We start from the raw sequence: 27,726 nt of genomic DNA, 5'->3' as shown, positions 1-27,726 counted from the left end.
CCAACAAGTTCAAGTAAGTCAATAAGCCCTGGAGGTAAAGTGGAACTTGAAAAGGTGGTGGGTCGAAATCTGGATAATGCTCCTTGACTGCTGAACACTTACAACTGCTAAAACAAATGACTGAGTGGGTGTATTTGAATATTTTCCTTACCTGAAAAATGTCACAAAGAACTGGACAAGGTCCATGATACTGTTGTGTTGGGAAAAGGCAATCTATTTGAGAAAAAGAAAGAAACAAGAAATGACTTAGGACAACAGTCAGTGTAACTACATGATATGAAAACACGCATTCTTTTCAAAAAGGAAATCTGTTGTTCAAATCTAGATGAGGCTTTTGCAGCATTCTGTTGGTCAAAATTCATCTGTAAACTTAACAATAATTTAATTTCAAGGGTCAAAACACTCAGTCTGGCCCTCGAGAACCGTTAGTGTACTCTAGCTGAGCTTTCCCGGTTGATCTGTGACATCGCGAAGGGGTTAACGTGATATGGTGTTGATAGGTCAAGTCCGCATTAAGAGCAGAATGGACCCGCTAAAAGGTCACTGACAAGATTCTCTTGCAGGCTGTGAGAGCTCCTGCTTGTGAAAAATGTCTCTTTGAATGCAGTGAAACAAGATAGAAAAAGGGTAGAAAGATTTTGAAAAATTGCTTTCTGAAAACATATCTGGATAAAAGTGTATCCTAAACTAAAGACAGGCTCTTCTATATAAACCCAAAACCGCAGATTAAAAAAATGATTTGGTTTATTTAGATTTTTAATGGTTTCCTTCCTGCTGCTCCAGTTGCGAAGATAAAAAACAATAAATACAATTCAATATTTTTTTTTAAATGCAGATAAAACAGGACACTTTCATTGTGCTTCAATTCAAAAAGTCAGTCTTCAATCAAGCTAACGGACAACACGCCAACCAATCTGCTGTTGAGGTGAATTTCATACAGATATTGTATCTCTACATGACCAGTCAAAAGTTTGGACAGACTTTCTAATTCGAGGGAATGGGAAGGTGTGTCCAAACTTTTGACTGGTACTGTATATGTCTAAAAGGCAACATGGCCAATGAATAATGGGTCAGAAATATGTTTTGCCTTCATTAAAAAGAGGGATTACACACACACACTCCTGGCAGCTAAAATATATCAGACAGGCCACATCATTATCTACTGTAGACGCTTTGAAGACATTGTGCCCTGAAAGCATTTAGATACACAGACACAATGTCATCTGCAGCAGGATTGAGCCCCTGGATGATAGCACGTAGGGTTAGGCAATGGGGCACAAATTGTGCTTTTAGAGGTTGATGATTTGCATCGTGTTTGTTGCTTTGAATGCTGATGAGGCACAAATTCAAAAGGTATTTATTTTGGTAAAAAGTCTATCAGTCAAGATTCAGTCTATCACAGATTAGGCTATTCCCCATTCCCCCATCCCTAATGGCCAGGCAAAGCCTTCACAAGACTTATTGACAACTTCAACACCCTCACAAACCTTGGCCTCCTTTGAGTTTTTCAATCTTTTTAAGTAGAAAATGAGCACCACTGATCTGAAATGAGATGCTCAGTGACATGGCTAACATGACTCAAAAGCACACAATATAGAGATGTTTTGCTGCCTTTGTAATAAGTTGGACAGCAACACTCCTGCACTTTCACATAAGAAGAGGTCAAAGTAATACGTTGAGGGTTAATTTCATTTCAATTCATCAATCCCGGGCCGATCAGTGGAATAAGAACATTCTGTCTATTCTATTGCAGGTGGACTTTTATTGAATTGAACAGTCTGCTAGATAACAATTATACTGACACATGATGTTGCCACAGAAGCTCAAAATAAGGTGTTAAAATGTGCCCATCTTTATCCACTTTCAAATGCTTATTTTATGGGTTAAATACAAAGGCTCATAACTAGATTCTGCTTTATCTCAGCCAGGTCTACTCTCTCACCCCTGCATTATAAAAGGCAAGCAAGGAAAGAGAGACCTTATCCAGTTACAGAAGCTGTTTGCCTTAACAGCTCAGGCTAGTCCATAATAAATAAGTGACTGTTGGCCAGGAAATCTAATAGAAAACTATTACCGGGCCACCTCCACAGATTGGCTGACCCCAAAGATATTATTACCCCACCGTCGTCCACTCATCTACCATGTGAGAGAGAGAGAGGGCCAGAACAAATATAAAAATCGATACTTTGGAAGTGGTCTAATTTGCAAAAAGGATATTGTATGTTGTCATTAGTAATGATAATTGTATCTATCACATTTCTCGTAAAAGTCTTCGCTTTAGAACACCAGCTGACTTTTATTCATTTATAAAAGATAAAATATTATGGAATATTATATAATATATAACATCAGTACTAATTAACATGTGAATTTACAGTCATAGTATGGATATTAGGACTGCAACTAATGATAATTTTCATTTTCCATTAATCTGACTGTTACTTTCTCAATTAAATGATTCATTATTTGCTCTAAAAAATATCAGAAAATACTGAAGACCAAGTTGACATATTTAGAAAGCTTGTTTTGTCTGACTAACAGTCCAAAACACAAAGATATTCAGTTTACTGTCATAGAAAACTAAGATAGTAGCTCTAACAGAGATGTAATTTATGCATTTCCCTAAGCACAATGAACCAGTGACCACTTCAACAGAGATGATGCTATGCAACCACTTCAACCAGTGTTACCTTCAAAATCTGTGAATAAAAACAAGTACCATTGTGCATTAGTTCTGACTTTTGTTTTATAAAATATCAAATATATTTAAAACTTAATGTAACCCTCATTTCAGATTTAATTGGACCACAAACAAACTGACATGAAATCGTTGTTTTACTTTATTTATGGAATTCAACTGCAGTGAAGCATATCTAACAGAACTTTTCTAAGTAAAAGGCTGATGATTTAAAGCATACATTCCTCACAGTTAGAGATTTGTTTAAATTAACAATTTAAATAGATGTAAAATAAAGTAAAATCAACTTAATTGTAACCAGTAATAGTCTACAGTCAACTTGTCTTCATGTGTAGAGATCATATTCGTTTGTCAGCTCAAACAGATAATGACCTGGTGTTTTTTAATGTTTTCATGAACTCACTGCACATCACTTTCAATCTGTCATTTTCTAGCCGTCACTCACATTAGTGCTACATGGCCTTGAGCCCATTTCAATTTCACTGTGTGTAAGGCTAAACCATGAATATTTTGACAAAAGCTTAATAGTTATTTTCCTGCAAACTCAAAATAACTAATAGCAAATGGCATTTTTCATGGTGTTGTCCACAACACCAAAGCCTCAATCCCCTCCATTCAGAGGGAGGGCTAGAAAAGGTTAAATGGTGCTTTGCTTTTGCCTGCTAACAAAAAACAGCTGTGCACCTACGCGCGCTAACCATCGCTCATTAAATCTTTAATTAGAATTAAGTGCACTTGAAATCACCCTGAGCAACGATGGAGCTCTGCGTCTGCTAAGATGGCTGCTCCTGCTTGCTTTATGTATGTAGGACTGAGACCTACTGTTTGTAAATGGGTTGTTTTTAGATGATTACACACATACTTTATATCTAATGAGCAATTTGAAAACAAGTACAACATACCATATTTGCTCAAATAGCCTTTATTTACGTGAACTGCAGAGGGTACCAGGCCTTTATTGGAAACAGGCTTATATTAGAGAGAAGCCTTTATTTCTGTTTTCTACTTATTTCCTTCTGTTTGATAATCATATTTTAGTACAAAGCCTCCTTGTTTTCTTCTATTTAAACAATATTGTATCTCCTCCGTCCCCCTCCCCTCTCTGTGACGGCTGGCTGGAGGGCTACACATGTACCCACAGAACTGGAGTTACATCCAGGTAACTACTATTCATGCTTAACTGACATGCACATTATATAACAGGCACCAGGAGTTTATCCACCCTTGTTTTTTCCCCCGGCCTGTTTTTGTGACTGGCCTTTGTTTGTTCGTGTCAACCATGCCCCCCGCCATTATCAAAGACCCAGCTTTTAATTGACTACTTTCTTTTATTTGAGGAAATACAGTAACTCAATCCAAGGTCACAGGAACAGTCCTTACCTGGATCTTGATGGGCCATGAGAAGTTGCTAACGTAGACATAAAAGGTGATATTGGGGTTGCTTCTGAAGGTGAACTTCTCACAGGAGAAGCTGTCTCTGTATTCCTTGATGTTAGTTTTGGAAACAATGGGCACCTCCTCTCCAGAGATGGTTCCAGCTGTTGGGGCAAAGAGTTCACGTTCAGTGCATTGGCATTTGGCATTCAGAGAGCTAACCTACACACATAGATGGCTGCAACATATTATTATGAATCCATTAATGGGTTTACCAAGCCATTTATGACAACAGGAAAGCTGTCATAAGCAATTATTTGTATGTCTTCAGTGCATTAAACTTATTTTTTGGTTGGCCTAAAACAGAGTGGAGCTTTATTGTGTAATTATACGTGCCGGCCATATTTTATTGTTAAATGGACAGACGTGGGAGAAAAGCACAGTTTGAAAGAGGGACTAAAATGCTACTGTCCAAAGGTCATGACTGAGTCATGTTAGAACATATTCATCATTTGAATCCATATCACCACTATCAGCTAATGCATTTGGTATATTTGAAATACAGAGTTTGACATTTTATGCTCTCAGGGTGGATGGTATCCACATGAGGTCAACACAAGTCTGCACAAAGCAGCATTTATCATAAGTACTTGTTTGTGTCCATTTATGTTCAGTGTTCACAAATGGAATTTCTGTTTTCTATTATTTCTGTTTCATTTCTGGGTGAATATTGCAACAGCTCAAAAGCTATTGCTGAAACTTAACGGCTGTTACTATTTAGATTTCATTTGAGTGAATAGTTATGTTACATTTGATGGACAAGAATTCAAGTCAAGATGATGCGATTTTCATAAATTTCCAAAACTTTAGAGAATGCATTGTTTTATTTATTATTCTTAATGTCTATCATGAAATAACAATAAATCCATTTCCAATAGAAATGCTTGAAAAATAAGTATTTAACATTTATCTAAAATGTCTCAAGTCATTTTTTATTCTTCCTCATGTCAGCAGCTCCCCAACATTGACATTCCAACCCACAGCTCTGAAACAAAAGAACTGAAAATGACAGCTTGAGTGTGGCTACGTGAGCATGTTTATCTTAATTGAAATCACCCTCCTCCCCCCACCCAAAGGCGATTCACGCTCTTGACGATTGTGAAGAGGCTCCCGTTCCTTCTGAGACACAGTATCTTTGCGGTGGAAAGGGGACCCGACTTCAAATATTAATGACAGTGCTCCGAAAAGGTTAAGGTGGCGGGAGAGGAGCGCGGGAGGTTAACGTGTTTTAGTGGTTGGAAAATGTCAGTGTTTTGTGGGGATAGAGAAAGTGGCAGATGACTTGAGAGGAGGGGAGGGCAGGAGATAAACAGTGGCACTGGACGACTGCAGTGTCCTTGGGTGTCTTTCCTCAGGGGACCTATAATATCCACTCAACGGTGACACAGTACACACTAACAAGAGACGGTGCGTTACTGTTTGTTATATCTGTTGTCACTAGATGATTACTTTAATAAAAAAAAACAGTAAAGAGAAAGCTAAAGCAAATCTTATATATTAAAAACTAAATTTCTGAAGCCTGAGACAACTAAAATAAATGTGTTAACAACCAAACTATATGATATTATTGATGTTTTTTGACTGAGACTGAGAGTACGTGTGTGATTATGGAATATTATATCGATCTGAATGGCGTAGTAATTCAAGTAGAGGGGCAGGGGATGATTTAAGTTCCAGCAGGCACCTTTTTTGGAATTGAAATGATAACAACTAAAGATAGTACATCTTATCAGCCTGAGTTTGTGTTTGATCTGTTTGTATAAATTGATGATTGTGGTAAATTGGGTGTCTGTCATTTTGTATGGGAGTGGCAAACTCTGCAGTAGGAGGGCAGGTCTAAACATCTTTTGAGATTTTAATTAAGTGCTTGGCTGACCTTTCAGTGCTAAAAATGATTATGGATATTTTTGTGTAAATGTTTAACATCGACAAAAACAACATCACTCTCGAGATCCTCAGTTTTACAATTCTGATACATTTTGACCTGAACCACTAATAGCATTTGTGACCTAAGCCATTTGTCAGGGGTGGAATAAAACACTCTGTAAAACTCTCCACATAATTATTTTGCTCTTTTTGACAAGTCCATGCAGAAGACAGTGTTTCAACTGGGAATATGTATTTTCACAGACTAATAGGTGAATTTATAACAGTGAGAAGAGGGAAAGAAAACTCATTAACCAGTGGCCTGTGGACAGTAGCAGGGTTTGGAAAATCCATCTACTTGGTTAACTATGAAACTTGCTTTCAAATGGACTGGATATTTAATTTGCACTCTTGTGATTGGAGCCAACATATCAATTACATGAACAGATGGGCTGTATGCTTAGTGTTGCACTCATCAAGTTGTCTATCAAATAGAAAAACACAAATAAAGTGAGGCATTTACCACACAATAATTTCAAACTAAAGATTTAAGCACAAGTACCTGTTGAGCCCACCGACCAGGTGATGTTGAGGTTAAAGTTGTTGGATGCATTAATAGACATGTCCAAGTTCTTGTTGGCCTTCAGATGAAGAACATAAAAACACAAAAATTTATTACTTAAAGAAGTTAAAGGATAAACCGATGATACCACACAAAAACAACCACACTATAGTAGTACACATAATAACAGTTGAGATTTTATAGCAAAGTTATGAAACTCAGCAAGGATTCAGGAAGTCTAGACTAATCTGGGGTAATTTGTTTTTAGCAATGGCCATTCAATGTGTTTATTTTCTAAAATGACCTGCATCTGTTATTACCTCTGTAATTATAAGGAAATACAATGTATTTGTCACCAAGGTTTGCACTGACTGCAAGTGTTCATGAAAATTTTTTCATTAGCAGATCATTTTTAATTTTTATCAAAGGAGTAATCAAACAAGAAGGAACAGTGAGTGAGCTGTTAGATAAAGTCCTGCAGGCGACAGTCTACACATAATTTTTCAGAAAGGTAACTAACTACTGTCACTGTGTCCTGCTATTGCATGAAAAACTACTAGCGCCATGCATGCCACAAAACCAGGTCGCAGTTGCAGTTGTTACTGACTGACTTTTTAAAACAATGTTTGTTTGGCTGCGCTGTAAACAGATACACCTGTTACTCCTCTTCTATATCTGACAAAGCGGCTGCTCAAGGAGTGTTTGCTGTAGTAAGAAACAGTCACCACAGGTGGTGCCAATTTACAGCACCTGAAATCTTCAGCATTACAACTTCAAAGGTGTCAAATTCTGTTGCACGACTGACAACTAATTACCTGCTCAGGTGAGGCCATAAAGTTGATGGCAGTGTAGTGATTATCATCTTCTTGGATGAGACTGAAGGTGAACTGGTAGTCGATCAGCAGATTGTCTGTTAAGAAAATCAGACAGAAAAGAGAGGTGTGTGTTAATGCAAAATTCAGTTTTAACAAGGTTTTATTGTAACTGACTTTATGGAAGGATTTTATTTACTAATTAAACTTTTTCTTTTTAACAAATGACTTCTGGTAAAGGCCTTGTATTTCACTGCTTATTATATGTCTTCTCAACATTATACAGCATGTAGAAATAATTTCCTGAGTTGCCAGCTGTTACTTACACTACTATAGCCTACTATTACAGCATAAATATACTGTATAGGGAGGTGTAGCCTCCCTATACAGATCAAATCAAATTTCCAAGCAAAGAGCCTGACTGATTAAGACAAGTGAAATCAAAATGTCTGTAATCAAATCAATGGCTGCAATCAGCGTGTACAATTTTCTCATGAAGCAGAGTAGGAGTACCTGACCCTGACAGCAAGCTCAAAAACATTCTCCTACAGTGATTAATGAAGTATTTAATTATGTGTTAATTTTGTATTGCCACATGTTAAAATCATTCCTATTTTTATTTTATACCGAAACATATACACAATTTTCAATGCAGTATGTATGCACACACACTTCAGATAGTTTCTTCAATCCATTTTGTAGCATGGATGTTTATTTTTGCTGTCATGTATCAACTGTGTTCATGTGATTTTTAAGCAGTAAAATCAAAGTTCTAGTCTCAGTTTTTGTTTAATAGCTTCAGTGTCAATGTATGCACTGATAAAAAAAATTGAAAACTCAACTAATAAACTCTGTAAAGTAGCTGAATAACATCACCATGAGTGCAGCATGTTAATCCATGCTCAATGGCCTTTTAGACAGTCAGGAGGAGCGTCATGTTTACAATACATAACCAAGCTCAAGAACAAGTCCCCATAGTGTGCAGAGGTTAAAACAAGCTTCAGGCTTTAAGTTTCTGTCTTCCCCTCATTGAACTTGGTGTCAGGCTATGGCATTTCAAAAAGGGACAGAACCTTGGCAAAAGCTCTGTTGTGTGTAGCAGAGTAGTGAAAGAGAGATAACAAATCACTAAGTGCTGCGGCACCGTGAAGGACACCACATCATGCAAGTAAATAAGCAAAGCACAAACACCAACATGTACAGTATACACAAGAATACAGGCACATATGTGCTGCTGCTCACCTGCACTGGGTGTCAACTCTTTTTTTTTTTAATAATGGAGGTTTTGTTTCTTTTTTTTTTCTTTTTGCATCGCTCACCTTGATATACTTTCCTTTTACTTCACACTCAAGTTAAACTAACATTTAGCTAACTTTCTAAATGAATGAATGAGTTGGTGGGTGATTGAGTGAGTAAATGAGTAGACAAGTGGAGAATTTTTACTCCTCTGTCTCCTTCATTAGCTCAATCACTCACTCCTTCTGATGCACTTGACATTTTCACGACAAGCCATTCTGTCACTGAACAAGCGCCCCTGGTGCCAAAGTGCTAAAATGCTCCATCTGCCCTGAGCGGAAGAGTGGAAGTGGAGAAGTAGAGAGAGAGAGAGAGAGAGAGAACGCAAAGCAGGGAGCGAATAGCCAAGAATAATCAAGGGTGTGTGTTTGTGTATGTGTGAGTGTATACGAGCTGCCTCTCCAGCAAGTAGCTGTCCAGTAGAGAATTACTCACAGTAACAGGTTCCCCTGAGTGGATTGCCAAGGTAACGGTTTTCTGAGTCACATCTGCAGTGAAGAAAACAGAAGAGGAAAGAACAAGATGAAGACGAGTGCTAACAGATGGAGAGCAAGAATGTCTCTTATCAGCCAAGTGCCAGCGCATTAGCTCCTGCTGTTGGCACCTCATCAAGTCGCTTACTTCTGACAAAGAGGAAATAATCTGATAGTTTGTTAAAGTTAATTAGATTTCTTTTTTTAACTTTTGTTTATCAAACCAACGCAGTAACATGCAACAAACTTTATGTACCACCTGATCACAGAGCACAGAGTGTGGCATCTGAAAGTAATGCGCAAAATTAATTCCCTTAAATTCCTTGGAGCAAACAACAGAATTTATGTAAATAATAACAACAATAACTTTATTTATATAGCACTTTTCAAGAACAAGTTACAAAGTGCTTCACAAAGACATAAAAACAAGAGAAATTGTTGAATTGAAACCAGATAAATAACAAATAAAAGTAGAATAAAATAATAATGACTAGTGAAGTATGAATTACAAAAACACAGTAAAAACAAATAAAGTAAAAACAGAAGAATAACCAATTCAAGAGAAAGCAGTTCTAAAAAAGTGCGTTTTTAAGAGACATTTAAAAGAAGACACAGAGTTAGCCTGCCTGATCTCCTCTAGAACAGCCCAGTATCACACCAAAGTGTGTAATACATGAGCCGATCCACTAGAGGATACCGTGTCAGCGTTACATTTTGCCTTGTCCATGTGTGAAAAGTACCATTTGAGTGACAGATGCCATCTAGTGGCTGTAGTAATTATAACCCAGAGAAGTGAAGCAGTTCAGATGACGTCTACATAACGTGTCAAATGTCCTTATTAGGAGGAGGTGGGTTGGGTGGGTGGCTAGCTGCAGGGGACCATTGTTCGCTTTCCGCCTCCAACCATGAGTGTCACGTTTCTAATTGCGAGTCGGGACCATGATCTTTCCCTAAACCTAACCAAACATCATTATTTTCACTCTTAATGCAGCACAGGCATGAAAGACACTGTGTACCTTTCACACCTAAGCAAGGCAAAACTTGACACTAACACAGTGGACCGGCGTGTGTATTACACGTTTTGGCGTGATACCGAGTTGTCCAGAAATGATTTCTTACTTGATTATGTGGTACATATAATCCTAAACTGAAATGTTGAGCCAAATCAAAGATAACCACCAACCACTAGTATTCCCAACACCAAAAGGTTGGGAATAACCCTGTTCTTGACTGGAGTTCAGTACCCATTGGGCCACGAAAAGAATATCTAACCAGTGTCAAAATTGTTTTTAAATATAGCATGAAAACAAAACCTAAAAACTACAAAACCCTCAAAAATGTTGACTAAAATGAACTGGAATAAAAAGAAAATTGCATGATTTCAAAGGAACAAAACCTCAACTTAGGCAAGCATGTGAGCCACAAAACATGCAAGTACTAGTAAGTAAACACATCCTGGATTTTCATTGTGTTGCTAAGCCATGAGTTGTCAAGGTATTTTTAAAAAATCCAGATCAAAGTCAAGACTTTGACCACATTTGGTCAATAAAATCTTTACAAAGCTGATCATAGATAAGCTCTATTAGTTGTAAACATCCACATGGACCAAGCCTGACCAACAGAAGCCTTGTACGGCAGCAAGTGATCAAGATAATGATCAAGACAATCTACTCTGTAGTACTTTCTTTTTTTGCAATTATGAATTTCCAATTTGAATTCTATTTCTATTGATGCTATTCAGTCTGTTAGAGGATTACAAGCTGTTGTTTACAGGACTACTAATATTGTACTTCTGTGCTTTGTCAAAGTTCACAGCATTTTCATAAAACTGCCGCCAAGATTGAAACACAGAAAAAGTCAAAACTTTTTTTCTGTCAAGTATTAAAACCTTGAACACTTGTTTCTGATTTTTTTTATTATAATCAAACGTGTGTACATGACTTACACCAACAGTCTTTATGAGGGGAAAAAACAAAAACTGACCATCCTTTTAATCCCATTACAGTGAAACAAACAACTATAAAACTGTAACAAAATAGGACACTAAAACAATTAAAAATAAGATCCTAAAACTGAAGTAGAGATTCAAAATGATTTTTAAAAAAAGCAATAAAACTATAATTATCCTGCACTTAACACGTTGCTTGTGTTTGTTTCAAGTGTGAAATGAGTAAGCGCAGGGCAAATTAATCTATAAACTAATGAGGCTCCTAACTCCGGGCTAAACATGGTGTGAAAAGCCTTCTGGGTGGACAATTACTAGGTTCTATTTGCCTCTAATCCATTGTTGTCATGGACTCTTTCCTTTTAAAGCCTCCGGCGTCTTCACATCAACTCAAATGCATAACAGACAATGGGAAGTTGCGCAACATTACCTTGGTTCACTGCTGCACATACTGTATGAATCAGATTGCCTCAAGGATATAACCACTGGAGATGCAGTTACAGTACTTTTAAAGATGTACTGATTTCAGAGAACATCAGATAACTTTAATGAGGTGATAAAGTACATTAGATCAAATGTTGACACTGGTCTACTAGCAGTTAAATACTATGAAACAAAATCTAGATACAGTTGCACAATGTATGAAACAAGATGCTGAGCTTATATTATGGACAGCACAAAATGTGTTGATATTGACGTTTTATTTGCATTATAACCAATTATATAAAGCTAACCAAACTGTATGTAGTCCTAGAAGAGATTTTCCATTCATGTTCATAAAGGTTTTGCACCTTAAATTTGCTTCGGTCTGGAATATGGCTAATTCAGTTGATATTTCAATAGATTAAATTGTTCTCAACACCTTCAAAGTTGGCTTTATACATCTCTAAAGTAACTTTCATGGAACTTTTTCCTGTGCATTTGTAAAAACACAAAGATGTGAATGGGTTCTCCTAGGTGCTGTAAGGTCATGCAGTTTAATCAAACCGCTGCAGTTTAACAACGATTTTCACACAACAACAGTAATATCCTGGCATTAGCTAAAATTGTTTGACTTTTAATTTAAGTACTGCCAAGCAAAATAATTTGTTAACATCCACAGAGTGCTATCAACTGTTCTGAGGGTGCGTGTGCGTGAGTGTGTTTTATCAGGCTCATGGCTTTCTGAAGGCCTGTAATGAGGAGGAACATATGGCAGTGTTCACTGGAATGTTGTGTTCTTTATCTCCTTTTAAATGCATCCCTCCTCTCCATATCTCAATCTTTTAGTCTGTAATTCACTCTGAACTACATTGCAGTCCCTCTGCTGTACTTTACCTGATGAAAGGGAGTTAATAATAGCACACACGTGGATTAGAACTGCACAAATAAAGTGACAGCGCAATTTAAACATAAAGCACCCATTATCTCTATGACTTTGTTTCACAGTTGTTTTATCTTACAGACAACCAATTAAACTTGTTAAAATGTGAATATCAGAGGCGGTGTCGAGGAGTCAGTGAGGAGACTGAGTGAAGGAGGAGAGGAGCAGACCAACTGAGAGAAGCGAATGCCACTGAGGAGGAGGTGGCTGTTAGTGATGTTACAGTGGAGGAGGATGACTCGGCCTCTAAAAATAATTCAACATCGGTTGTTTTTGCAGCATTTTGGATTTGCAAGACAGACATTATTGCAATCGAAGGTACCAAAAAAAAAAAAAAAAAAAAAAAAAAACGTGCATGGAGGTAACACATCCAACTTGTTTTGTCACCTTAAGTATCACCAGAGAAAAAATTCTGACTGTTGAGCAAAAAAGTTGCAAAACTGTAACCTGAGCTTATATTTTACAAAACAGCTCTCATTTAGTTTAGTGGAGAAAATGTGCTTCACATTTTACAACAGTTTTATTGTTTATTTATTGCTACGTCTCATGTTACCAACAGCTGTTTTATTTGAGTTACTCTCACGCACAGTAAATGCACACTTTAACAATATTAATTGACCTGATCAGAAAGGATTTGGACACTCTAATCTAACCAGCAAATCCTGAAGGACAAGCATCAGTGCTCTGAATGATCTAATGGGGGCAGGACACTGAGCTGGGGAGGAGCCAGCTCCGCCGCTCTCACTGTTAAACAGGCAAGGACGGGAAAGAGTGCTCTTTTACCATGGTACAAAGGATGGAGGACAAATGCCGCCACACGCTTTTGAACCTCACAGAACATCACTCCTGGGGCGTTTCAGCTGCCTGGCATTTGCAGATGGCTAAACACACACACACGCACACACACACAAACGTTCATCGCAAAGTGTATAACGCAACTCCCCTCTGCTGTATGTTAATTTAATCTACACCTGCATGCATGCGTGCACACATCTGAACTTCAGGCAATCCCCCTACACTGTATCTTAATTTGATCTACACTCAACTTGAACCTTTGTCTGCGCTAGTGCACACACTGATTTAACAGGCAACATGCACACACAACACATAAATAGAAGAAACGTGCTACTGTGTGAACCTATGCAACGTCCTTCACACACACACACACGCGCGGGGTGGAGCTCTCAGAGCGACCCCGTTACCTCCAGCGCAAGAAGAATCCTGAATAATGTATGCATCTAAATGAGCATTATAATAAGAAATATTTCCCTCGCCGCTCTTGTTTGACTCATCACTGTAACGCAGCACGGACCTCATCAATTGTTTTCAAAAACAATTCTATTCTGCACTGATGCACCCTTCACTTCATTACTGCAGCTATTATTCTGAGGTCCTAATGGCATCGGTGGCTGCGGTGCATGCATGTGTGTGAATGTGCACGTGCGTGTGTGTGTGCTTTTGTGTACGCTGTTGAAAAGACACAGTACCCTTGTGTGGAGGTCTTTGTTTAAGGGTTACTGCTGGGGATGGTGTGAGTGAGTGAGTGGCTGACAGAGGTTGGGGAGGCACTGATTACACGTAATGAGATACCAGAAATTACATTACAAAATGTGAGCAGCAAACACGCTGCCCCAACTGTTAGTCAGTACATATACACACTAATTAGATTACACTTGGAAAAAAAAATTGATTACTTGATTACTCTAACATGTTTGAATGTGAAAATGCATCTTGATTTTGAGATTAAAGACACTTACTATCACTTTATTGATAACGACGACACTAATCTAATTACAGTCTGTGATGGGACTGAATGAACAACATATTCTGGTGCTTTATGTTTATGTTGCTGGCTAAATTTTAAGATGATAATCAATAATGGGCTACAGGAAACTTCCCAAATCTGGCTGTGGAGGTGTATGGGCAGATCCTCCCTCTAAATGGCTGATGATGATTGGCCTGCTGGTGCCTGGCCTGTTCTGATGCTCCACTCTGGTTTTGTAGGGTAGAAAATTAGTCGTTCGTATTAACTGTTAGCCACCTGCTATCCGAGTGTTGCTCTGCATTGTATTGCGCTGCATTCCATCTGGAAGCACAAATGAATGTGATATTTTCTCATTTATGCAAAGTGTCATTTATTTACCCTCAAAATATTGAGGGTTTGAAGAGGTCTCACTCTCCTCTATCCTTCATTCTTTTCCTGGGTACTTCCTTCTCCTTTCTTTGTCTCTATCGTCTCTGTCTTTTTTCTTGTACTCACATACACGGCTGTGACATCAACCTCCCCCTTTTTTTTTTTAACAAGGGATGATCTTTGAGTTTTTATAGGTGGTACAGATTCTTTTTCCATTCCAGCATGCTGGATGTCACTGCTCATGACGACTGCCAAGTTCTTGTTCTTTTGGCTCCTGTCAAACAACTGCTCATACCACAGTAAGTGTAACTGGCATTACATCCTATGTGCTTGACAAGTTGACTATATGAATCACCGTTTATATAAACCATCATTCGGCAGGAGTAGTACAACGGACATAGAAATGTTGTCGGGTAATTGCAAACATGTGGTTACTGTTATAGATACAGTATGAATAACTTACTAACTGCATGCATTAACATACAGAGCATGATGGCTCAGACATGTTTGTCAGCTTGACAGTATCTCTTAAAAATCAGAGGTCCAACATGTGAACAGTTCTGACAAAACTTGACCACTACTAGCTACTTTACTTAACACTACTTATCATATATAGTGACCAGTCATTTCACAAAGTACATACTCATCAAAGCAAGTTTACACTAGGTATTATCAGTACATTATTTAGTTATAATTAATAAGCACCACCACATATAAAATTACTATCTTTGAGGTTTAAAGACAAATAATTAAGGACATCATAACTACTATGTGTTGAAGTTGTAGTCAGGAAGCAAACATCTGACTAAAATCTGACTACATTTAAACTGATAATTTGTCATGCATCAAATTTATTTCATGATGATGATGTTTGTGTACTTCCATACTTCTGTATAGTGAAGGTAGAATAAGTGATGACATCAGGGGCTTTGCAAGCAACAGATTTATATGTATTATGGACATTAGATGAGATTCCTGAGTATTTTATATGGAAGCGTATTGCTGCCACACCAGAAAAAGAAAAACACATCAGTATCACGTTATAATGTGAAAAGTTTAGTACATTGTTATAACAAGAAACTGCTCTTGTTATAACAATGTACTATTTATCTTGTTATAACATTAAATGTTTCATGTTTCACATTATAACAAGATAAATTGGTCTCTGGTGGAGGTGGGCTGTGTTGTATGCGCTCCATCAGGGTGGTTTATATCCCGGATCTGATGTCGCATGGAGGTCCTTCTCAAATCGAGCAGAGGCTGAATCCCACACACATTCAAATGTTGTGGGACAGGTTCGGGAGAGTGGAGGTGGATCTGTTTGTGGCCCACAGCTCTCCTTTACACTTTTCCCCTGGTTCCCCTGATTCCTCGTCTTTTAGCACACATTCAGGAGGAGGATTTAGCAGTTATTCTGGTGGCTCAAGAATATGGCTTGACAGTTTCCAGTGATAGGCCAGCATTTGTGGGTTTGGCCGCTGAACAGGAGTGCTGGGTAAGGTAAGGTTTGTCTCCTGAAGTAGTACACACTATTCAGGGAGCCTCTTACTCAGCGAAATGGTACGCTTTTCAGTGCTGGTGTGTGGAGAGGGGCACAGATCCCACATTATGCCCTCTATGTCATGTGTTAATTTTCCTAAAGCTGTTAGTAAATAGAAATTTGGATCTATTTACGGTTAAAACATATGCTGCAGACATTTCGAAGGCTACGGAGAGACATCTGTTTTTGCATCCGCTTGTTAAACATTTCTTAAAAAGAGTCAAAAGACAGCGATCTGCCGTGCGCTTCTTGGCACCGCAGTGGGATTACCCCTGGTTCTATGCGCTCTGGATAAAGCCCCTTTTGAACCACTAACGTAAATCGCTCTCAAACTACTGTCCTTAAAGACAGCACTTCTCTTAGCCTTGACTTCGGCAAAAAGAGTAAGTGATTTATGTGCACTCTCAGTCTTTCCATCTCGTCTCATTATCAGAAATGACGGGAACTCAGCCATTCTGAGGCCAAAACCTGCGTTCATGCCCAAAGTCTAAACCAGCTCTTTTAGATCAAGAGTTATTTCCTTGGATGGTTTTTTCCCTCCTCCTCACAGAAATGAGCTGGAAGAAACACTGCATCGCCTCTGTCCGGTGCTTGTGTTGTTCCATTATGTGGCACACAAAGCAGGCCAGAGCGTTTGACCCCCTTGACTGTGTGAAGCTATCGCACAGGCATAAGTCGCAGCAGGGAAGGACCCCCCACCTGGCGTTCGTGCGCACTCTACGAGAGCTTTGTCCTCTTCCACAGCTCTCCTCAGAGGACTGGCAGTGGAAGACATACAGCGGCATCACCGTGTCCTTTTATTCAGTTCTATCTGTGCGATACATCTGCGTTTTCTCTAACTCGTTCAGTATCGAACATACTTGATGACCAGTGACACGCTGTAAGCTCTGGGCACCTTACACACACACAGTCTTCACTGTAGAGAGCCGGTACATGCACACTGTTTACTCATTAAAACATGAGTTTCACGTTATAACAATATAGGTTATCTCGTCATAACATGAAACGTTTCACATTATAACAAGATAAATGGTATATCGTTATAAGAAGAAAGGTTTCACATTATAACAAGGTAAAGAATATATTGTTGTATCAAGAAAAGTTTCTTTGTAATAATGTAGAAATACCTTGTTATTACTTGAAAAACATCTTGTTATAACAATTAACTCTTCACATTATAACGTGATACTGATCCGTTCTTTTTCTAGTGTGTACCGAGTATTTCAGGATTATGAGTATTTACTGATTTTTATCATTTATCTGGAGTAATTTATTGTAAAACTAACAACTAAACAATTATCTTAAATATTGTTTGAAACTTGTGACTTTGAAATGTATAATTAAAAAAATAGAAATGATGCCATGCAGGCAGATATCAATGTGTGCCAAACAGTGTGCGCAAAACCAAGATGAAGACACAGAGGATCCGATCTAAGCACTCAGTGGAGAGATTTTAAGGATGTGATTTTAGAGACAGAGAGAGAGAGAGAGGGAGAAAGAGAGAGAGAGAGAGAAATCATGGCATGGTGTGCTGAGTGGGTGTGTATGTGCCCTCGTGTTTGTAAGTGACCCTTCCATAACTCTTACTGCATTAGGGGTATTAAAAACATCAGTGTCCATTCTGCTTACAACTGGGAAAGTAGACAGCTAAGTGGAGATGGTCCTCCTACACCCGAGGGGAATCCACCCAGTCAGCAGAAATCATGCTGGAGGTGGAGTTTCTGGCCAACACCAATTGACGGTTTTCTCTGTTTACACCACCGAAAAATGATAACATCCTAACCTCGACATGAGAGGAAACAGAGCTGCTCTCAGTGGTCAGAAATCAATGCTTATGACTGAGTCATAAAAGTCATGAGTCACTTATTTGATTTGCAAATTTGCTTTGGCGGTTATGATTTAAATGAACTGTGGTCTCAGCCTATGAAACCCATTATGCAATTAAGAGAAAAAGGTTACTGAAAGTCAGAGTAAGTAATGATTCCAAATCACATAAAGTTAATTTCCATTTAATGTGTATTATGTTTTTGTGTCTTTCTGATCCTTGGCAGCACTCCAATAACAACTAAATTAACTTTGCAATATGACAGACATACAATTAAATAGAAGAGCGTTCCTAATCCAATATTCCTGCAATATCAGGGATTTGTTTTGTAAAAGTTACCAATTCTTCTGGGTTCCCTACCAACCATTACAATATACATTATATTGAATTAATACCATTTTATCAATCATTCTGTCTGATTATATTATATCTATATATATATTAAATCTAAAGTAAGAGGCTGACTTCTACTCTAACTGCATTCATCTTCTTTAACAGCTCCAGTTTTCAGGTAACTTTCCACTGTGACTTTGTCTCCATAAACATGTGATTGCCAGAATTACAGAACACAAATTCAGGGGTTTTTTTTTGGGTCACAATTTATGCAAAATATTATAAACGGCACATAGCGCTTTCCCATATGCATCCATCTCACTTGTCAAAATGGGTCTCCCTTAAAATAGCCTGCAGCGTTTCATCAGGGCTCCATCCTAAGTGATTACTGGCGAGTTGACAGGCAGCCCAGATACTCACTTCTGATTGACATTACCTTAAGTCAGTGAATTTCAGTTGGAGCACTGATAGCATATCTCTCATTTGACCTCCCTGTTGTCCATCTCAACTTTTTTGTGGGAAAGAGTCTAGAGATACTGAACTGACCAAACAATTTGAACATGCAAGCATTTAAAAACACATCATGACTACACTGATCTTCTGTTTTTTTTCACGGTTGTGTGTGTGTGAGCATGTGGTCAGAGTACTCACAGCTGGCACTGATCTCCTTTGATCCCCTTGGTGGTGCAGAAGCACTTGCCAGTTAACACCTGGCACACGCTTGCATGGCCATTACACTTACAGGCTGGAAGGGGCAAAAAACACAGATGGAAAAAAATATGGGTAAGAGAGAAAGAGAGCGTAGCAAAGAAAACAGAAGGATGGACACGTCATTCATTTGCATTAAAGGTGCAATGTGTAGAATTTTGTGGCATACAGCAGAAGGGAAAGGGTTTTAATTGGTATATAATCCTCTGAAAATGAGTTTTTTTCAGTTTGTTGCAATTTGCAACCTTTATTCCTTCAGTCAGAGGTTTGAGTTAGACTGTGCAGAATGACGTACGTGCAGAATTTGACACTAGAAAGCTGTTTTCACATTCATCTGTTGAAAAATCTGTGTTTAATGGCATCACAACTAGTTTGGAGCCAATTGAGGGCGAGTATACAATTTTTATCAGTGTGATGTGGAAACTTGAAACCTCCAGTGCACACACACACTGAGAATGGACTTTTCAGTAAAGTAGGACACATTTTGTGTCGAGCAGTTAAACTTTTGAAATGAAGCATGTTTGGATATTCATAGATTCTGGATTTTGAATGAGGTAGAAGCCATTTTAAGGATTTTTTACATGGTAACACAATCTATTATTCCAATCAGAGGATTTTTATATGTGCTAAAACATGTCTGGAGGGGTTCTTTAAACATTGCTAAAAAAGGTTTATAAAGTCAAGGTTTGGTTTGTGTGTCTGCCTACACGCACATGCTAGTTAAGCCTCTCCAATCTTAAAAACCTTTGAGTTAAGGATCTGCTGAAGGCACAATATAGTCTACAATTCCCACCATCTGTGCCATAACAGTTGTTTTTCCCTCCACTTTTAAAAGCATGAGGCTAGCAGTTTCCCATTGCTTCCAGCCTTTGTGCTAAGCTAGGCTAACCGCATCCCTTCTGCTGTACTGAAAGCACAGAGAGATGAAATTGATATCAATCTGGGTAAGATGGTAAACAAGTGTATTTCCCAAAAGACTGGCTGAACTTCAAAGATCTGATACATGATGGAGAGAAATATCCCCCCCTGGATAGGACACTACCATACCCACTGGGCATATGTGTGTGTGCGTGTGTGTAGAATATAAACAGTGCAGCAGTGGATGCATGGAAAATGAGTGAATTGGCTCCTTGAACGCTGTGGCACCCTTTCAGGTTTGCATTTGCAAAACAAAAAAAAAAACGGACCTATTCCTTTTGGTTCACTAAGCTTTAAAACACTGAGAAGGTGTATTACAGAAGGTCAGTGGGTATTGTTTATCCCTCTGGTGCTAAACCTTCTTCTTAGCACATTTTCCCAAGATGGTACATATGAATATTTCAGGCAACAGGACTTCTTTTAACTGAATCTCCTGGTCTTCCTGTTATTGACGGCTAGCAGGTTAATTGGATGAGGATAAGAAGTTTTTCTACTAATGTATGTAAAAACAAACACTATGTCTTTAAATAAAAGCATGGTTTTTTTCGCATGTAGTAATAGGACATAACGATTTTAAGTCATTTTGTCCTCGGGCTCTAAAAGAATGAGAAGAATATTCCCTTCACAGATGCTCACCTGTGTAGTTTCACTTTACAGGTTTCAGCTATAGCCTATGCATCTGAGACCATAAAGCTCCCAGGTGTGTATGTGTGTGTGTGTGTGTCTCCCCTGTATAGCAATTCAAACAATAGCCTACATGTAATTTCTCAGGAATGCTATTCATGTCTCATCAGGGAAGAGTGTAGAGTAAATCTCCTCTTGACAGATTCAGTCAATTCATTTAATAAAAAGCCGGTTATCAAATACACATACTTACTTTATATTTGATTAAATATCCATTTCTATGCTGACAACTTAATGTTTACACCCGTTCCACGCATTAAAATTCAGAAAGTGTTCGGTGCTTTGAAAACAGGAACGCTGTATAAATTATAGGTTGCAGTCAATCAAGAAAATGTGTTCTGCATTGAGCAGGTGACACAGATAATAAATCTGAATCATGTGCTATTCTAAAAACTTATTTTTTATATAGCAAAAATATAGATGAAATTTTAAAAAAGAAATCACATCACTGCATTTATATTTGTTAACATTTGTGTATGTTGCCTTTAACACATTGATGTTTCTTCACCCAGCCAACCGGCCCTGTATATGTGTGTTCACTCGAGATACATGAAGTGCACACGTTTTTATTTTCAACAAAGCTTGGTTTGAAGGGCAGCAGCCACGGTAACACAAGAAGCGAGTGTTTGACCTTCAGTCTCACCTGCAGTTCCCACAGTGTACACACTTCTGCTCTACAATCACTCCAATGTCAGGAAAACATCTTGATATTTTCTCTAGCTCGTCTCTAGTGAGAGTGGTATTTCAGTGGACTTGCCACGGCCAAACATGAAGCAGCGGAGACCGAACCACTTTCTGTGGCTTTTGTTGTTTTTTTTAAGTCTCATGAAACCAACAAACTGAGTAATATTGTCATTAATCAAGTAGGTCAGACAAATTGTCACTGCTCTCAGCGATATACAATAGTGCCCTCTGTTGGATATGATACTGTATTACTGTATGTTCATTACACAGGGCATAACAATGTACTAATTGGAATTCAATAAGTAGATTACATTCATCTACCAGTTTAATTATCATTTACATATACCAGGTCTGCTCCAAATAAAATAAAATGGAGAAGATAAATTGTATTATTGTATCTGTTAAACCTTAATAATGTTTGCTGCTATAAGTTACAACAAATGAGCATAAATGTTTAGAGATGAATGTGAAAAGAGTTGAGGGGTTTCGAGGCTGAAAGGCAAAAGCTTCACCTAAATGATAACAAGTGCATCCATTAAGGCTCATGTGTGCGGAATGACTAATTTCTGTGGCGATGCGGCACTCACCCTGGCATTTGCCACCATTAGTGGGGTCTCCATGGTAACCAGGCATGCAGGTCTGGCAGTGAGGACCGGTGGTGAGGTTGCGACACTGTTCACACACGCTGCCGTTCACGCATGTGCTGTGGCCATTACACTGGCACGCTGCAGAGGGAATAAAGAGGGGTTAAGGATTAATGTGACTGCAGGGTCAGAGGTAAATTTCACTGTTTTAACTTTACTTTCACAGCTGCTTATTAACTAGATATTTAGGAAATAAATGAGTGTGAAAATCAAGGATTTGAAACAGTGGCAAACTTGCATTTACTACGGGTACTGTATCCCTAAAGTGGGGGATACTGGGAGGACAGGGCTACCATGGATCATTATTTTTAAAATTTGGGGGCAAGAAGGGTGATTTTCTGCAAACATGCATGTTGTCACGTCCTCCACCTGTCTGCGAGTCACACAGGCACCTTTTTGTACAGAGTGATTTTTGAATATTTTGTGTATAAGTCACACAATCATTTTGATTTTCCTCGCTGTAGCAAATAAACAGCCCAGCACAACTTACACCCAGGGATGTTGCTGTGATTGCTTCCTAAAAAAAGCAACACAGACCTATTACAGCTGTCAGTAGCTTGTGTCTGCCATGTCATAGTAATTATTATTCAAATCAGACCTGCCTTTTAAAAACAATTTAACATGGCTGCAACTCTAAATGAACATACAGTCAATCCTCCTATTGGAAATACAAATTATAAACCTAATAGAAAAAAAATGTAATTAATGTGTTTATAGCTGTCATTACTACTCCATTATTCTGACTTTTCAAATATGAATATCTTCTGGTTTTCTTACTGAATAATATATGAATACGATTTCATACTGTTTGAAGAGATCAAGTTGGACTCTACCTTTAATTATTTTCTGACATTTTAAATATTAAAACAATTAATGGATAAATTGAGAAAATAATAGATTAACCCACAGTGAAAAAAAGCATTAGCTGCAGTGTGTTTATTAGGGCTGAACGGTTTTGAAAAAATATCTAATAGCGATTATTTTGACTGATATTGCATTTGCGATATAAGATATGATGTGTGATATAAGAGGTACTATTACTTTTTACATAATTTTTCTCATTTTCATTGAAAAATATATTAAAATGATTATGTTGTGATTTTTGTGGGGATCTGTACCAAAAAAAGATGTTTTCTTAAGTCTGTAGAGTTAGATGTGTGGGCTAGGACATCTGTAGCACAGCAATATTCAATTTAAAATGGTATTTTGACGCATATTTCTCCTTTGACGAATATTGCGCCTCCTGTGATTTGAAAACTGCAGTAGGTCATATTACGATTTTGATGAAATTTCGATGAATTGTTCAGCCTTAGTGTTTATATTGTGATTTATATCAAGATGAGCTTGTTTTTAGGCCACAGTAAGCTGTGTAGCACTAAGCCTCAACTAATTGTTACAATTGATAGGGTTAGTTATAAATAATCTACCGCTACCACTAAAAAACTATTACTGTGCTTTTGAGTCTTTTATGATTTATTCACAGTGTATCTGTGCATCAATATGACGTCACAGGTTATAGGATGGAAAATGCCTTTTTGTAAAAATAACACTATATGAGAGTAAAGGAATAATATTTTCAAAAAGAAAAAAAAATCAATGACACTGAGCTTCAGACCTACAGGTTTTATCCTGTAATAAAGCAAAATATCAGCTAAACCTCTTTATATATGATGTCTTGACTTATATGTTATATTATATTATATGTTTATTGTTATATGGATCTTACAAAATACAATACTTCTCAAGGTTTTACTATTATTGATACCAGCAAGGCACTGAGTACTCATTACGTTCTCAAATTACAACTTTCAGCGAGTATATGATCAGCTTACATGACGTGGTTGATCTGACTACAAGCATAAGGTTACATGGAGTCAGCAGGGAGGGATTGGTTGCATAGAGATGCTGTAACAGGAATCTTTGATAAGAACATCTTTTTAAACTTGAGACATGACCGTCAATATGTAGCAACCACCTCTCAAGTGGATACACTTATGACACGTGATCTGTAATTTCAGTAAGGAGGACAGGAAGTGGATCGCTCACCGGGGCACTGAATGAAGGCCCACTCGTAGCCCTTGTCTTTGGGACAGCTGCCTGGCTCCAGGCTCATGTCCAGGGACTGGCCCTGCTGGCCCTGCTTCGCCGGTCTCTTCATGGGCCCCCGGTACGAGCCCTCCATGCACAGGCCCTTTCCTGTACTGCTGGGGTCTCCACACCAGCCGCACTCGGGCTGCTCCAAGCACTGGGAACACGTCCGCAGGCCTGAACAGTTCTGGGCTGAAGGAGAGACGGAGGGTGAGAGAATTTGTGTCATATTGAAAAGATTTATGTTTTTATGTTTGACTCTATTCTAAACAGATTTAACCTCTTTCAAGAGTCAAAATCTACCTTAGCTTATTTGTTTATATTCTTTTATTAGCCACATTTATTCATTTTTACTTCATCTTAACATTTATTTACCAGGGTCACCTTGAAATAAACAGTAGCATACAGCACCAGCAACAAAGAACCAATGCAACAGCAAACAAAATGCTTAAAAGATGTAGCTTTTAGGAACAATTTCAGCCTTTTTATTGGACATCTTCAATAATAAATTCTAAGGCTTGAACAGGACCTGCAGATTAAAGCGCATTTGCACTGACACATAAACTCGTTATCTAGTGAGCTGTCAGGACAACAGATCTGAGAGCAGATAAGAAGATAAGAATCAGAGCATTAAACAGTTGATGGAGAGGAGGGGAAAGCACAGAATGACACAGGGAAATGTGTCAGCAAACCAGAGCTGGGGAAAAGTTTGTGATTCGAGCAAAGTTCACTGAAAGGCTTAAATGTGATGTGTGAAGTGGCACCTCACTCCAAAACTTCAAAACCCAAGGGAGCGATGCTGTTCTGTCAGTTGGGGGATGAACTTTCTGGCCACTGAATTGCTTGACAAGTCTCAGCGTCGCCACTTGCCTGCCAGACAGACACTTTAGGGGAGAAAATGCCACTACTATTTTAAGGAGACAAACACTGAATGCTTTTACCTCAGTTTATGTCAAACACATCTCCAGCTATTCTGCTAATGGATGTGAAACCATGACAACGCAAGAGCAATCAGCACAAAGTAAGGCCATTTAAGTTTGTTTTGACTAGAGGACATAAGTGGCAGATTTCTCAGGAACACACCAGTAGAAGAAAAGAAAAGCTGGCTTAGGGCTTTTGTCTTGACACAACACATAAGCATGTTGAAATAAAGAATAAAAACAAAATCCACATATTTCATATGGATTTTGACAGATAAATCAATACGTGTGAACATGAATGACTAACTCTGATGCCTGGAGCTGTTAAATAAAATGGATGGTGATTATGTCTGGGTCTGTACAGCAAAGGAAGTCTTGCTTCATCTGGTGTTAACAGTCCTAAAACTAGCAAATAAGAGAAAAATACTTTTCTGGCCCAGGCTGACATGTCTGCATTTATTTACGGAAGCTTTCAAGTGCATTTTTATGATCTAATTGAGTTAAACTTCAAAACCTTTCTCAGTTTTATACTCCGTCGCAAATTACATCAAAATGTGACTTTAAAGATTAGGACTCTAAAAGAAGGAATTTTATTAGATCAGGTCATTGTATATCCATCGTGCTGTTGGACATCTCATGGGGTTACACTTGCTTTAATCTGTGTCTTCAGGCTGTTCCCGCTAGACCGCACATTATCAAGATTATCGATTAAAATGACAACCCTCACTACTTCAGTTTGAGGTTTTGCATATGTGATGGCAATGTGATGAAAATCAGTCTTTTCAGTGATGTGTTTTAATGTACCATGCAATCAACGGATAACAATTGCTGCATTAAATCAACAAAGATCCCTGTGAGCCTATGTAGATTTTTAAAGACCAAAGCATGTTTGTGAATATTGTGATACCAGAGATGCATTAAGATTTCCCAGTAGTTACTAATAGTTCATTTTCTATATTAACACTGTAAACAACAACTAACTGCAAGAAGTGAAACAGTGAAGTCGGTGTAGGGAGCATAAAGGTCTGTCCTAATATAAAAGATTAAATCAAAGATGAAGGAAAATACTATGAGGAAAAGGGGAAAGTCAATTCAACCTTGCATGTTTAAAATTCTGTCTGAACTCAACGCAGAGGGAATTCACTTTTTCTGAACTACCTTGATGAAACCCAAAGACTTCGTGTTCATGGCACAGATGACCATGTGTCTGGTTTGGCTGTTTGATCTGTAAGATGTAGCTACACAGAAGTTGAAGAGGTATTTTGGATTATCAATTCTGTGAGGTGTATTTCATCATACAGTAACTGCATTTAAAGGGGATATATCGTGCATATTTCCAGGTCTATATTTATATTTATATTATATTCTGGGGCTCTACTAGAATACATTTACATGATTTATCTTATTATTATTATAAGATATTTATTTATCTTATACTGGCCCTTTATGCAGCCTCTCGGTTCAGCCTCTGTCTGAAATAGGCTGTTTTAGCTCCTATCTCTTTAAGGCAACCCCTCCCACCAATGAGACCACTCTATTCTGATTGGTTAGCTTCTGGAAGCTGCCTCTCTGCAGACTTCAACCGGCTCCGAAGGCTACGTAAACAAACAGTAGTAGCCGGATTTCACTTCTTTTTCTCGTTATTTACTCAAAATGGAAACTTCTTTAATATATCAAAATCCGATCTGAAATATGAGAGCCATGCAACCCATAGAACAACCTTAGCAACAAAGGCTACAGCATGGACAGCCATTTGTAGGCATGCATGAACAATATGCTGTCATCACAAGGAGGGAACAGAGGTAACTTCAAGTTCAAGATTCATTTATTATCATATTACGACACAAGATTGTATAACAAAATGTAGTTTGTAGTCCCTTAATGCTACTCACAAAAACAGAAATGATATAAATGGATTAATAAATAATAAGTCATAGAAATAATTCTATTTTTTATATTGGAGTGCAGAGGATGAATTGAGGAGTCTCTCAGCCTGAGCAAAGTAGCTGCTGGTACGAAAACTAAGTGTTCAGAGCAGGCTTGAGCTTTTGACTTGCAGGGAACATTTTTACATACGTTCTCCTCAATAAATAAATAAATAAATAAACAAACAGTCCTTCCCCACAGCAAAGCTACAAACTACTAGCATCTATTAGACCTCTGCTAATGGGAGCATCAAAAATAGAAACAGCGTGCCCTTTGAAAGCGGCCCTGCAGACAATCATACTTCTGAGTATTCTATCCCAGGTTTATGGTTTTAAGTGCATTTATGTGGCGTACTCAGCCTCCAACTCATACTGAAAATGAGGAGTTGAGGACTAAAGTAGCTGAGATAATTAAAGACAGGAGAGGTGATTGAAACTACGAGAGTGAATGTGAAGGAGCAAAGTCAAGCAGAACAAACAGAAAGAAAAGAATAAATTTATAGGACAACCTTCTTTGTCCTTCATGCCGAAAGGGATAAATTCCTCGAGACAAATGTGTGTACAGAGTGTACAGAAACGTCTCTGGGTTACCTAATACTGGCCGACACAAATTATTTTGAGACCGTACCCTTCAGCTCCCTGAATTTGTTACTCACTAAACTGATCTGAGATGTTTTTACGATCTGACACAACTGTGGGCATAATTCATACATCACACAGCACAACAGCACCAACCCAAACAAGACCACTGACCTTCAGGTACAGGAGCTCTTTGATCAACTAACCACTGTGCAAGAGAAAATACTGTTAAGAGTTTCACCTCTGTGTGAACACTTACTTGCATTACTTTTAGACATGATAATAAAAAGAATAA

General features: G+C 38.2%; 1 protein-coding gene across 2 annotated transcripts in view; it reads right to left on the bottom strand.

The window, feature by feature from the left end:
- atrnl1b (attractin-like 1b) overlaps window positions 1-27,726 on the bottom strand; it is an 80,754-nt gene that overhangs the window by 32,083 nt on the left and 20,945 nt on the right. The window contains exons 18-25 of one of the 2 annotated variants that reach the window (XM_067575537.1): window positions 23,966-24,199; window positions 21,863-22,000; window positions 18,933-19,026; window positions 9,104-9,156; window positions 7,376-7,470; window positions 6,561-6,639; window positions 4,079-4,236; window positions 152-213 (exon numbers count right to left, since the gene is read on the bottom strand). In XM_067575537.1, the coding sequence (XP_067431638.1) occupies window positions 152-213; window positions 4,079-4,236; window positions 6,561-6,639; window positions 7,376-7,470; window positions 9,104-9,156; window positions 18,933-19,026; window positions 21,863-22,000; window positions 23,966-24,199 (913 nt within the window). Of the gene's footprint in view, window positions 1-151; window positions 214-4,078; window positions 4,237-6,560; window positions 6,640-7,375; window positions 7,471-9,103; window positions 9,157-18,932; window positions 19,027-21,862; window positions 22,001-23,965; window positions 24,200-24,771; window positions 24,878-27,726 lie in introns of those variants that run through there. The other variant, XR_010924783.1, reaches the window with a different exon arrangement.

Source organism: Thunnus thynnus, chromosome 20 (genome assembly GCF_963924715.1).
Source record: "Thunnus thynnus chromosome 20, fThuThy2.1, whole genome shotgun sequence".
Classification (NCBI taxonomy): Eukaryota; Metazoa; Chordata; class Actinopteri; order Scombriformes; family Scombridae; genus Thunnus; species Thunnus thynnus.
Note: the sequence above shows the minus strand (reverse complement) of the source record. Positions and strands in the feature narration are given on the sequence as shown.